This window comes from Lucilia cuprina, chromosome 4 (assembly GCF_022045245.1).
Source record: "Lucilia cuprina isolate Lc7/37 chromosome 4, ASM2204524v1, whole genome shotgun sequence".
Classification (NCBI taxonomy): Eukaryota; Metazoa; Arthropoda; class Insecta; order Diptera; family Calliphoridae; genus Lucilia; species Lucilia cuprina.
Window position 1 is genome coordinate 70,619,172 of NC_060952.1, and position 13,010 is coordinate 70,632,181.

Below are 13,010 nucleotides of genomic sequence, written 5' to 3' on the forward strand. Positions count from 1 at the left end.
CCTATAAGGTCCAAATTCAAAACCTAAACTCGACAATACCTCCTCTTTGTGCATACCAAATTTCATTAAAATCGGATTAACCGTTTAGAAGTTACCGAATTATTTCCCACTTTTTTTTTTCCTATACCACTGTGCAGCAGTTATACACTAATTTATTAGAACGTATAATTCCGGAATTCGTTAAAAATGTTTAAAAACATTTAATTAACTTAATTTCTTTATAAGGACTTCACATCCAAAGAAATAATAAAATTCAAAGAAGTGGAATACTCTAATTATATTTATAACTAGCTTGCTCCCTGCTACTTCGTTAACGATAAATTTTTGTTTTTAATTAAACTTTGAAAACAGCAATTTAAAAGATTATTAAAGGTTCAGAAATTAAAATAATTCTTACATAGTTTTTTAATTTAATTTTGCAAATGTTAAAACACGCGCTATTTGTATACGCTCCAAATTTGACTAACCTTTGTACAAATCAAAATAAATCAACCAAATTCAATTCACTATGGACACAAATATTTTCGTATCTTTTAGCAATATGGGTCTCATAGAATTTAAAAAAATGATATACAGCTAAGTGATATGAAGAGGAAATCTCAGAGGAGACGCCGATTAATACATATTATCTAAATTTATTATATATTATCTTAACCCTTAATAGACTGTTTTTTTATTTGAGCGGAAAACAATTTATGTTATAAAACATACATTTTTAAGTAACTTTTGTTCTATAACTTTGTTCATATGTAGTATTTACCTATGTTATATAAGAAATACTTGGTTGGTTCCTAGACTTCCAAATTATAAATATTGTAAAACGTACTTTTAAGGCAATAATAAGCCATTTCATTGTTAATGAAGACAATTATATTGAGGTATAAATACAATATATAAAACAGATTCTTTCTGATGAAAAATATGATTCTATCACATTTTTGACATCGAACTTTTGTTAGGGATGAATAATTGGGATTTTTTGATCGCTGTATGCCTTGTATAATAAATTTTGGTAAGAGTATTATGTGATCTAGGAGAACATCTCTAATTAGCAATAAAGTCTGGGTGCCTGGTGGTCCCTTAAAGAACCAACCAGAAATTTCTAAAAATCTCTCTAAATAAAGAAGTAAAATCACTTCAAATACCTATTATTACAATAATATTAGACAACGATCCTAATATTATTAAGACATCGTTTATATGCCATTATAACGCGATTTCCTAAAAAACCAAAATGATTTTTAATAATCTTTAATTAGAATAGGATACATTACAAGTTTTTGTGTATTGTTATTTATTTAGAAGAAAAATTACCAGACACCTAGCAATTATTTTTTGTATAATAAGAATATTTTAAGAATTTTGTTTGTATCTTTACTCTTTTATAATATATAAATTGACAATTTTATCCTTTTTTAGCCATTACGTTCGAGTTAGGGCCAATCTTTAAGTGATGGCTTAGGGATTAAATTAAAATTAATCCTCGAAAGTTGTTTTTGAATACTCAATCAGCTAATTTTGTTTGTTAGTTTAAGCGCCCAATGGAGGTGGTTTAAACTTAAGCAAGAAATGCAAAAGTGCAAACAGCTGATGACAAACAAATTAATAAAATTTTTATTAAAATAAAAATTAAAATATTTGATTCATCGATTAATATAAATTATGGGGACTTCGTAATATATTTTTATACTCTCCACCACCATCAGTGGTGGTAGAAGGTATATATAACTTTGTCATTCCGTATGTAGCACCAAGAAATATTCACCTTAGACCCAACAAAGTATATATATTCTGGGTCCTTATCAAATTCTGAGTCGATTTAGCTATGTCCGACTGTCCGCCTGTACTGTGTAAAACACGCTCATGGTAAAACAAAGCAATAAAATTTAACCAAATTCACCCAAAGTGTTCTTCATTTTCATAAGTTGTTTGATATTGAAAAATCGACATCGAAAAAGTTTTACACATTCTGATGTAATTTTCTCGGAAACTATGAAAGATAATTCCATTAAAAAGGGCACACATTCATATACCTCCCATACAAAAGAACATATTCCCGCAAAATTGTTTTTTGTTAATAACTTCCGTCGCATTGTCAATATCTTCATAATATTTTACAAATTAAAATCTAAAATCTAATATAAATAGAATTTATTCGAAAAAAAAACATTTTCTGGATCGGTCCATAATTGGACATAGCTCCCATACAAGGTCCCCTCCCAAAAATCACGTAAACGCACATTATTCATTACTTAATTTGGTACAAGTATTGCTCATATATACAGAAATATTACCATGAAAGTTTTTTTTTTGGATCGGTCCATAATTGGTCATAGCTCCCATACAAGATCCTACCTCATTACTAAATTAAGATATCGATATAAAATTTAGTAGAAGTATTACTCTTATGCATATAAATATTACTATGGAAGGTTTTTCTGATACTAACACTAAAATTAGAATATAGTCTCAGCGATCACATATAAAAAAAATATGACCATTAGGAGATTTCAAAAAGATTATATTTTTCAAGTTAAAATATTGTAAATTATGATCTTTAAATAATAATATTTCTAGAATTTCTAATACATATTTAAGGTTTTACTTATAAGCATTTTCTAACTTAGTAGCAGTAGCAACCGCAGCTCGGAAACCAATAATCTTACGCTGGAAATTAGTTCCAAAAAAACTTTCGCTAGCAAAAGGTTAATTATACCCTTCACCTTCGTGAGAAGGGTATATATAAGTTTGTCATTAAGTCTATAATATAATTTTCCGACCCTATAAAGTATATATATTCTGGATCCTTATAGGTAGCGGAGATGATTAAGCCATGTCCGTCTGTCTGTCTGTCTGTCTGTATGTTTGTTGAAATCAGTTTTTAGAAGACCCCAGATATCTGCGAGATCCGAATCTTCCATAATTCTATCAGACATACGACCGGCAAAAAAGCTATTTAAAATCAGCAAAATCGGACCATAAATAACGGAGATATGGGCAAAAAACCGAGACAACCTCTGAAAATTTCATATAAAATTTAGATTTTTTATTCATGCTCAGACAGAAACTGCAAAAAACAAAAACAAAATACATAACAATACGGTAAATATTGTTATTGTAATTTGTTTATAAAAGCAAAGCAGAGCAAGAGCAGCAGAGCAAGAGTAGCAGAGCGAGAGCAGCACTAATGTTTTGTTATTGGCTAGAAATATGAAATTAAGTATGTAGAGCCTGGATTAAGTGAGAACCTATAAAAGGGGACTTTCTGGTACTTTTTCGTTCTTCAAAAGGTATTTTTTGAAATTTCTATAATATTGAACCTAGAAACATGAAATTAAGTATGCATGGCCCGGATTAAGTGAGGACCCAAACAAGGGGAGTTTTTGGTACTTTTTCATTTTTCAAAAGGTACTTTTTGCAATTTCTACAATATTGAACCTAGAAACATGTAATTAAGTATGTATGGCCCGGATTAAGTCAGGACCCATAAAAGGGGACTTTTTCGTTGTTCAAAAGGTACTTTTTGCAATTTCTACAATATTGAACCTAGAAACATGTAATTAAGTATGTATGGCCCGGATTAAGTGAGGACCCATAAAAGGGGACTTTTTGGTACTTTTTCGTTCTTCAAAAGGTACTTTTTGCAATTTCTACAATATTGAACCTAGAAACATGTAATTAAGTATGTAATGCCCTGATTAAGTGAGGACCCATACAAGGGAACTTTTTGGTACTTTTTCGTTTTTCAAAAGGTACTTTTTGCAATTTCTACGATATTAAACCTAGAAACATGTAATTATGTATGTATGGCCCGGATTAAGTAAGGACCCATAAAAGGGGACTTATTGGTACTTTTTCGTTTTTCAAAAGGTACTTTTTGCAATTTCTACGATATTAAACCTAGAAACATGTAATTAAGTATGTATGGCCAGGATTAAGTTAGGACCCATGAAAGGGTACTTTTTGGTACTTTTTCATTCTTCAAAAGGTACTTTTTGAAATTTCTATAATATTGAACCTAGAAACATGTTATTATGTTCGTATATCCCGGATTAAGTGAGAACCAGTAAAAGGGGACTTCTTGGTACTTTTTCGTTCTTCAAAAGGTACTTTTTACAATTTCTACAATATTGAACCTAGGAACATGTAATTAAGTTTGTATGGCCCGGATTAACTGAGGACCCATAGATGGGGACTTTTTGGTACTTTTTCGTTCTTCAAAAGGTACAAAAGGCTTTAAACACATCATGGTGAAGGGTATATAAGATTCGGCACAGCCGAATATAGAACTCTTACATTTTCGTTCTTCAAAAGGTATTTTTTACAATTTCTACAATATTGAACCTAGGAACATGTAATTAAGTTTGTATGGCCCGGATTAACTGAGGACCCATAGATGGGGACTTTTTGGTACTTTTTCGTTCTTCAAAAGGTACAAAAGGCTTTAAACACATCATGGTGAAGGGTATATAAGATTCGGCACAGCCGAATATAGAACTCTTACTTGTTTTCGCTTAAATTTGTTTTAATATATCTATTTATCACTTTGCTCCATCTTATACTTTAACTTGTTTTTTTTATTTTGTCATAATTATTATCGCACGGAAAAAGTAATGATTTAAACCAACGCATTGGTTCATAGAGAACACTCCAATTGACCTATACCTTAAATATATAAGAAGTTGGAGTCCGGAAAAGGTTAAAATTTATGCTATGCACGTTGTGTTGAAATGAGTTCAAAGAGACGCTTAATTGAAATTATCAATTATTATTTGTCGTAATATTTGGTATCAATTAAAACTAAATAAAATTCTCACTAAAAAATCAAACATCTAAGTTGCTTAAGTTCGAAAAAAATAAAAATCTTTGTTTCTCTGGTTATGACTTTTATATACTTACCCCCATATTCATAAATACTTAATAAATTTTTTATTGACTTATTGTAGGATTTTTGTATGAAAGTAATAAACCTAAAATTAGCGATTAATTAATATCATTGTTACTACGGGGATAAGTATATCGATAGGATATAAGGATTTAAGTGGATCCTCTCTATTAGGGTATTAAAGTGCTTTTAATGAACATAAGAAAGTAGAGTTTTCATGAATATATGTTAGGGAAACCAGTAACCGTATGCATAAAGATATTAATCGCTTATTTTACGTACGTTTTCCATAGAAAATTGCAACAACAACTAAAATAAGCATTTATGAACATGGAGGTAAGAATTTAATTAGATTGAAGATATGAGTCTAAATTTTTCTGGCAACACTGGCATTGAGTTTAAATTTGAATACAATACAAAATGATAACTGTACTCCGCCCATCATCAAAAGCTTTAATACAGCTTTATTTTTAAAAGTACATTTTAACGCGGTAAATTATATGTTGACTTAATACAAAAATACGCACAAAACTTATTATATAAAGCTCTAAATAAAACTTTAAGCTTACAAAGCTATTTATACACTTTTAGTACTCGTATTAGCAAATACTTACTAAAAAACACGTTACATTTAAGAAAACACAAACAATATATGAGTAATATTAAATTTGTTTATAGGAAATTAAATAACACTAGAAAAAAAACTACATATTAGCAAGCTTTTTCAAAATTATTGTGACGCTAAACATCAGTGAAGAAACGTTAATGTATGAACAAACAAATTGATAAAAAAATAGAAAGTGATAAAGAATTATTTCGGGTTATCATGAGATAACAAAAAAATTAAAAATAAAACAACAACATTAAAAAACAAAACAGAAAAAACATAAACAAATAATTTAAAGTTACATTTACATATACATACACTTTATTTGTTTATTTAGTTTGGAAAAATATTAGAAGAGAACACAACATACGAAAGGTAAATTAAATCCATACAAGTCGACTTATTAAATACTCTCCTGTTACATTCACATTCACTGAAATTGGTCAAGGAGCAAAAAAACAATTAATACATTTTTTTTTGTTTCGAAAATAGTCTTTGTTATTCACTCATAAATTTTGAAAAAAAATTAAATCTATACATTTCTTAATATTGAGTTACACTGAGATATCGTTTTGAAAAGCCCTCCATTTTTGGACTATTTAAGATATTCATCTGAAAATACAATATGTTCAAACTTTATAATAAACTTTCCAAAATTTAGGTTTAGAAGGAAGAATAAGTAGCAGAGGTTGAAACATTTTAAAATCAAGTCAAGATATGACTTTCAGATAACTAAAGGAGTCTTATATATGTTAGAAGGTATTAAACATGTATCTGAATATTACGAAATCTTTTGGAAATCTATATATGATTTGGTAATATGTAATTTAGTATACCTTTAATAAAACCCGCATTACAGAACACCAATTTATGAAATTAATCACTTCAAATTCCATAAATTTCAGTCCAAAATGGATTCAATCTTATAATCGAGATATGGTAATATTACTGTTACTGATGACGCCTTTAGGGGATAAAAAATGCATTTCAATTTCATTGTGTTAAATGTTAATTGATCTATGAAGTGTTACTAATTACGACATTGCATAACACAATTGTTCAATTCACAATCAAGTTGTATATTGTACCTACTAAAGTTTAGTAACAGTGATTGTGAACAGATCTTTGCAGCAAGTCATAAGTTTATGTTCACAATGAAAAAAACAATAAAAACAAACAATGTCAAAGATAAAAAAATCAAATAATATTAAACTAATTAAGCGAGCAAAATAAACCAAATTAATTTCTTTTTATTTAAAATTCTATTATTTTCATTATTCCACATTTTAAACTAATAAATAAACAGTTTTTAATAAAACTTTATTTTTGTTTTGGCAAACAGCTGTTTGTTTGTAATTTCTGTGTTACCACTTTATCGTTTTTTATGCCAAAATCGATTGAATTTTTTATTTATATGCTGAAATAAACAATTGACAACACTGAACTTTCTTACTTTTGCACAGAAAATAGCAACAACATTGTTATGACTATTGTAGCAGCTGCTGACATACAACGCTACAACATCGATTGTGAATCGAACAAATATTTTTTTTTATTTTTTTGGATTCGCTTTCAGCAGATAATTGAAAAATTCTAAAACATTTAGATGAATTCGATTTCTTATAAAAAAAAAACCTTTTAGGGAGAAAAATAATTCCTGAAATAACAATTTCTTAACTTTGACACCTTTAAGTTGTAATGTTATAATTGCAGTGAATTTATTAAGAAATAATTCACATAATATGAACAATTTAAGATTATGCTTTACCACCAAAGCGTTTATTGAAAAAAATCAAGAAGTATATTCATATTAATTTATTATTTGCTTACAATATAAGTTTTATAAACCTTTAATATATGAATAAGGTCCTTATAATTCTAATTGCAAAAAATAAAATTTTTCGAATAATGGATACGATATATTTTGTATATGGGGAATTTCATGTCAAGTGACTTAACTCAAAAATATTGGATAGTAGGTCACACACAAATTTTCAGCCGGACTTAGGAGGGGGGGTCAAAGTTGGACATTTTGGACATACAGTGTTTTATTCAAAAGAGTGTAACTTTTCACCTATTGAACAAAACTCTTTATGACCAAAATGTCTTTCTCAAATCGAAAGACATTGATTTTTAAAGTTGGGTCACTTGACACGAAATTCCATATATAGATTTGTATTAAACAGAAGCTATGTTAAATTATAGACTGATCGTATTAAAATATGAACCATGCACTAATTTATGGCATATAATATTTCGCCATTTGAGTAGGGAATTTTATAAATTCCTCTATTATCAACAAATGAATCAGAATCCAAAAAAACATTTTGATTTTTTTAAAAAACATTTTTTTTACTATATCATGCTAAGGTCACTGTCATTTAAATTCGAATAAACAACAACAGATCCATATACATTAGTGCTATTTAAATCACTAAATTTTAGTGATAAGATGATTATTCTAATCTATTAATTAATACGTGCCTTCTTCAGCAAAACCTATTAAATTAAGTTGAAGATTTTAAAACTGACTGGGTACCCTAAGTACCCATTAATACTAATAGTCTTTAGTTGGAAAGTTTTTAATATTTTAATTCAAAATATATGAAATAGGGTAATTAGAAGTCACTGCGATAGCCCCTAAGAAAAAGCTTAAAGCTGCACAAGTACTTAGACCCTACCAACTGGTGGGTATGTACTACATAGGCAAAGTTGTTTTTAACGGTTTATCTGTGTCGTATTCGGGGTTCATAATAGTCACAGTTTATAAATTTGTTTCGTGCGGTTGCTTTAGTACTTTTATTTGTCGTTTGTTGTCATTAATTTTATTTCACTTCACGAGTGTTTGTTGTTTTTATTTATATATTTTTGATTTTTAATAAATATTTTTGTTTTTTATTTTTCAAGTTTTGTTTGGGGAAAAAGTTTTTGTTAAAAGTAACATAAAAGTGCAAATTCAGTTTGAACATACAGTTCGTTTGATCAAGTACACAAGCTATAGAAGAGCTCCAATACTGCCTGCCATGACAGCCAATTCAGCCGATAGTGTTTTCGTTGCCCGTTCAGAGGGTATTTCTGCCGAAGGTGTCCGTGATCAGTATGCTGATGGCAAAGCCGCTAAAGTTTGGGAAATTTTCATTGGTGACAAGAATTCCCGTACCGATAATTACAAACAGTTTTTGATCAATTTATTGAAGTCTAAGAATTGTAAACGTATTTTGGATGTAGCCTGTGGCACTGGGTAAGTAATTTTTAAAACCCAATAAAGAAACAAATATTTATTACATATATATTTATTAAAAAAATATGTTATTTAATAACGTTGTGAAAATAATTTATTAGTGTTTTTTTTATTGAAATTTAAACAAATTGTTTAAATATTTCAGTATTTTTAATTGATTAAATTAATATTCCATTTAAAGAATTTGCGTTATTCTCATTTAGTTTTAATTTGGCCAGTTTTGTTCATACACACAATTATCCTTTCATAAGTCAACCTCATGGCCAAACCAACGACTTGAACAAGTTCCAAATCAGCTGATTTATTACTAACTGAACTTTTAGTTCTGCTGTGTATATTAATTTAAATGATTTAAATTAATAGTAGACTATAGATTAATTAACGAATTTTTTTACAGTGTTGACTCTATTATGTTGTTGGAGGAAGGCTTTGAAGTTGTTTCTGTAGATGCCTCTGACAAAATGTTAAAATATGCTTTGAAGGAACGCTGGAACCGTCGCAAGGAAAGTGCTTTCGATAAGTGGAGTAAGTATAATTTATAGATTTTTGTAATTTCTACTAAATTTAAATTAACATTAATTACTTTACTCACAGTTATTGAAGAAGCTAATTGGTTGACTCTCTATGACGATATCAAGGATATTGTTCAGACTGGTTTCGATGCTGTCGTTTGTTTGGGCAACTCATTCGCCCATTTAATGGATTCTTCTCCCCAGCAATTGTTGCACAAACAAGCCATTAAAAACTTTGAAAAATGCTTGAAACCCGGTGGTATGCTTTTGATTGATCATCGTAATTATGATAACATTTTGGAAACCGGTTCAACCCCCGCTAAGAGTATTTATTATAATGTAAGTTGATTATATATTCTACATACATATATTATTTCATAAGTGATAAAAAGCAAAAATATTTATGATTTTTTTGTTAGTAAACAAGTCATTCACCTTTCAAATTCTTAGTTGAAAGTACAATCTAAAGCCTAACTATTTGGTTTGGATATCAATATTATCTATCTGTAAAATGGAAAAATGTAAATCTGTTTTTAAGCTTTAGAAATAGTCAGCAGATTAACCTAGATTTACTATCGATTTCAGTATATCTTGACGTCAATACGCATATAGATGAAGAAATTTGTTTCAATAAGAAATTACCTTTTAAACTGTAAAGTTTTACTGATAGTGTGACCTTTGTTCTGACCTTTTCCTTAATTATTTTGTTTTTAATTTAAATAATACCCATATGCCTCAAAATATATTTCAAAAACTGGTATAAACTGGTAAGTAATTAATATAATTTTGATAAAGCCACGAAATAAATACATAAATATTTTGAGAGTACATTCAATATATGTGCGACTTTTTCCGAAATCTTTTGTTATCTGTCAGTGACGTTGACGTTTAATGGAAAACCCATGGCAATAATGGAGCAATTTTAAGAACATAAAATTTAGTTTATTTTTCATATACGTATTTACATATGATAAAGACTCACGTTTTCATTATAATCTCATTTTTATAGATTTTTGATTATGTTATAACTATTAATCATATACTTGTTAATTTTCTAATTTCAGACAAGCCATACAGCTGATATCAAAACTTCCGTATTATTCTATTGTGGTAAACCAGCTATGGTAACCATGGACTATTTAATTGCTGCCAACAACTTAAGCAGTGAATTCCGTTTGTCCTACTATCCTCATGAATTGAAAAGATTCACTGAAATCCTCAAAGAAATTTTTGGTGCTCATGCAGAGCATCAATTGTTTGGCGATTTCAAAGATCTTAGTGTCGTTAAAAATCCCGCCTTTTATATCCATTTAATTGAAAAGAATTTAAATTAGGATTAGTTCTAGTTTATTTAAGTAATCTCAAAGTCAAAATAAGTAGATAAATATGTTATATTAAATAAATTGTTGTTATTTTAAATATGTATGTATTTGTGTTATATTATTCGTAAAAACATGCTATTGTATGAAAAGATCATTTGGGATAAGTACATATTGAAAAAACATTTATATGAAAGTGAAAATTTTTGTCACGGTCCAGGTTCATAATGTATTCTTGAGTTAAAATTTGACTTGATTAAAATCTGCATTATGTAGGTTAATTTTTTTTAGTGGGCCGATGCGCGGCTTATTTGTTAAAATCTTGTCTATTCAAATTCTAAATATTTTAAAATTTCCAATAATATTGAAATTTTGGAAAGCTATTAAAACCTATCTGACTCAAAACCATGTATTTTAGTTGATGAATCTTATATATTTTTTCTCCTTCAATTAAAATTTTCTCTCAAAATAGCATTGAATATTTACTTTATATATAACGGACATTTAATATAAATAAATTTACGTTTAAGATTTGATTTAGATTTTTTTCGAAGTCATCATAAATACTGTCCTTTATTATATGTAGGTATATAGTATATTTTTCCTAAGTTTCAATTAAATCGGCTGAAAGTAAATATTTTTTCGATAAAATTACTCATAATTGCATAACTTAATAAAAATAGGCTTCGTCCCTGGGGAAATAGAATATCATGTACCAAATTTCATTGAATTATCTTCAAAATTGCGACTTGTACACAGAAAAAAACTGAAAATATGTTTCAATTATAAAAATAATTGTATCAAGTAAGTTTTGCACCTATAACCAAAATAATTATATCAATTACCAAATTTGTAAAAAAATAAAAACATATATTTTTTATCCTAATAACGCATTAATCAGAACGATTAATGTCAATAAATGAGACAAGCTTTAACATTGATTAATTCATTAATTGTATAAATTAAATATTTAATAAATATAAAATTTACTTTAATTAATTTGTTAATCAAATAAATAAAACTGTTTGGTACAGATTTTATTATAAAATCAATTTGGAAAGTAATTAAAACAATTAAATTATTAATTGATTACACACAACTTTAAAGGAATACTAGACCTTTAACAATGCGTTCAGCATTTACAAAAAATAACACTTTATTGTCACAATTGAACATATTAAGTATTTCATAAATTGTCAAGCACAACGGACGGACATAGCTTAATCGACTCAAAAAATGATTCTGAGCCGATTGATATACTTTATATTTTTATATACTTCATATTTTGCATATATACACTGTTTGCTGAGATAGAAAATAATTATAGTTCATGTAACAATATAAATTTTTGTTAAACTAACAGTGTGAAATTTATTTTTCTTTGTTTCTTTTGAAATAATTTACAAACCACACAAGGTATTTAATATACAAAGGTATACGATATTTTTTATTGTTCTGTTTATATGTTTTTATTTAATTTTTTTCTATATAAAAAATGTTTAAATATATATATATACTTAAAATTATATTAAAATTCGAAAGATTTGTTAACTTATTTTTGACCACCCATATCGTTTATTCTGCTTATTCTGCTTCCATATCCAATTTTATTCTGAACTTATAATGTCATGCCACAGTTGATTTAACAAATTTGATAATCAAATAGTTAAATGACTAATTTAGTATCAAGTATTTGTTAAGTATGGCACCAAAAAATAATGCAATTATTGTTATTTCCATCAAAGAATCCATGTTTGTTTTTATATAATTTGAGAATTTTGTATAGATTTCTGATAACTTTGTTTGTAGTGTAGATGACATTTTTGAAAAAATTAATCTTTTTGAATTTATGTTTGTTTTTCTAATTCGACTTTTAATCTTCAAAATAAAATATTCGGTCAGCAACAATCCATGGACGAGAAAATGCCACTCGAACTGGGGTTGATATTAAACTAATTCAATAAAAAACACAAATAATTGATTAAAACAAAAGACAAGACTTAATTTGTTTTGTATTCGGCATTGTCAAATGTTTTAATCACTATAACATTTTTTAAGGTCTAATTTGTCTACAAATCCATATTGAAATTTATATTTAATGTAGGGTATCAACAAAGGAGAACCTATAGAAAATTTTGATGAGTATATACTCTTATGCAAATGTACATATGAGCAATTTCGTGTCAAGTGATCCAACTTTAAAAATAAATGAAATTTTTTTAAACCAAAAATACAATTTTCAGTATTTGACCACTTTTTCTATTTTTTTTCGAATTTTTTTACTCAAAATAAAGCTTATATAATTTCCTTTAAGAACTTTGTGGTCATCAAATAAAGCCTTTAAAGAAAAAGAATAAATTGTCCAAAGAACAATTATTAGGTAAATAGTTACACTAATTTGAAAAAAAGAATGTATGACCAAAATGTCTAACATTAACTCTTTAAC

At 27.7% G+C, this 13,010-nt stretch overlaps 1 protein-coding gene across 1 annotated transcript; it reads left to right on the forward strand.

Moving 5' to 3' along the window:
• The first annotated feature begins 8,434 nt into the window (after positions 1 to 8,434).
• LOC111682604 (glycine N-methyltransferase) lies at positions 8,435 to 10,670 on the forward strand. The gene is made up of 4 exons (XM_023444593.2): positions 8,435 to 8,733; positions 9,131 to 9,258; positions 9,328 to 9,584; positions 10,310 to 10,670. Exons 1-4 carry the CDS (start codon positions 8,516 to 8,518, stop codon positions 10,577 to 10,579), a joined length of 873 nt encoding a protein of 290 aa, XP_023300361.2. The 5' UTR covers positions 8,435 to 8,515; the 3' UTR covers positions 10,580 to 10,670.
• Positions 10,671 to 13,010: the final 2,340 nt, after the last annotated feature.

Bases quoted from the DNA above. Each gene is read 5' to 3' on its own strand.
- LOC111682604 (XM_023444593.2), top strand. From the start codon at position 8,516: ATGACAGCCAATTCAGCCGATAGTGTTTTCGTTGCCCGTTCAGAGGGT. The intron at 8,734-9,130 runs GTAAGTAATTTT...ATTTTTTTACAG, and splicing joins GATGTAGCCTGTGGCACTGG to TGTTGACTCTATTATGTTGT. The intron at 9,259-9,327 runs GTAAGTATAATT...CTTTACTCACAG, and splicing joins AAGTGCTTTCGATAAGTGGA to TTATTGAAGAAGCTAATTGG.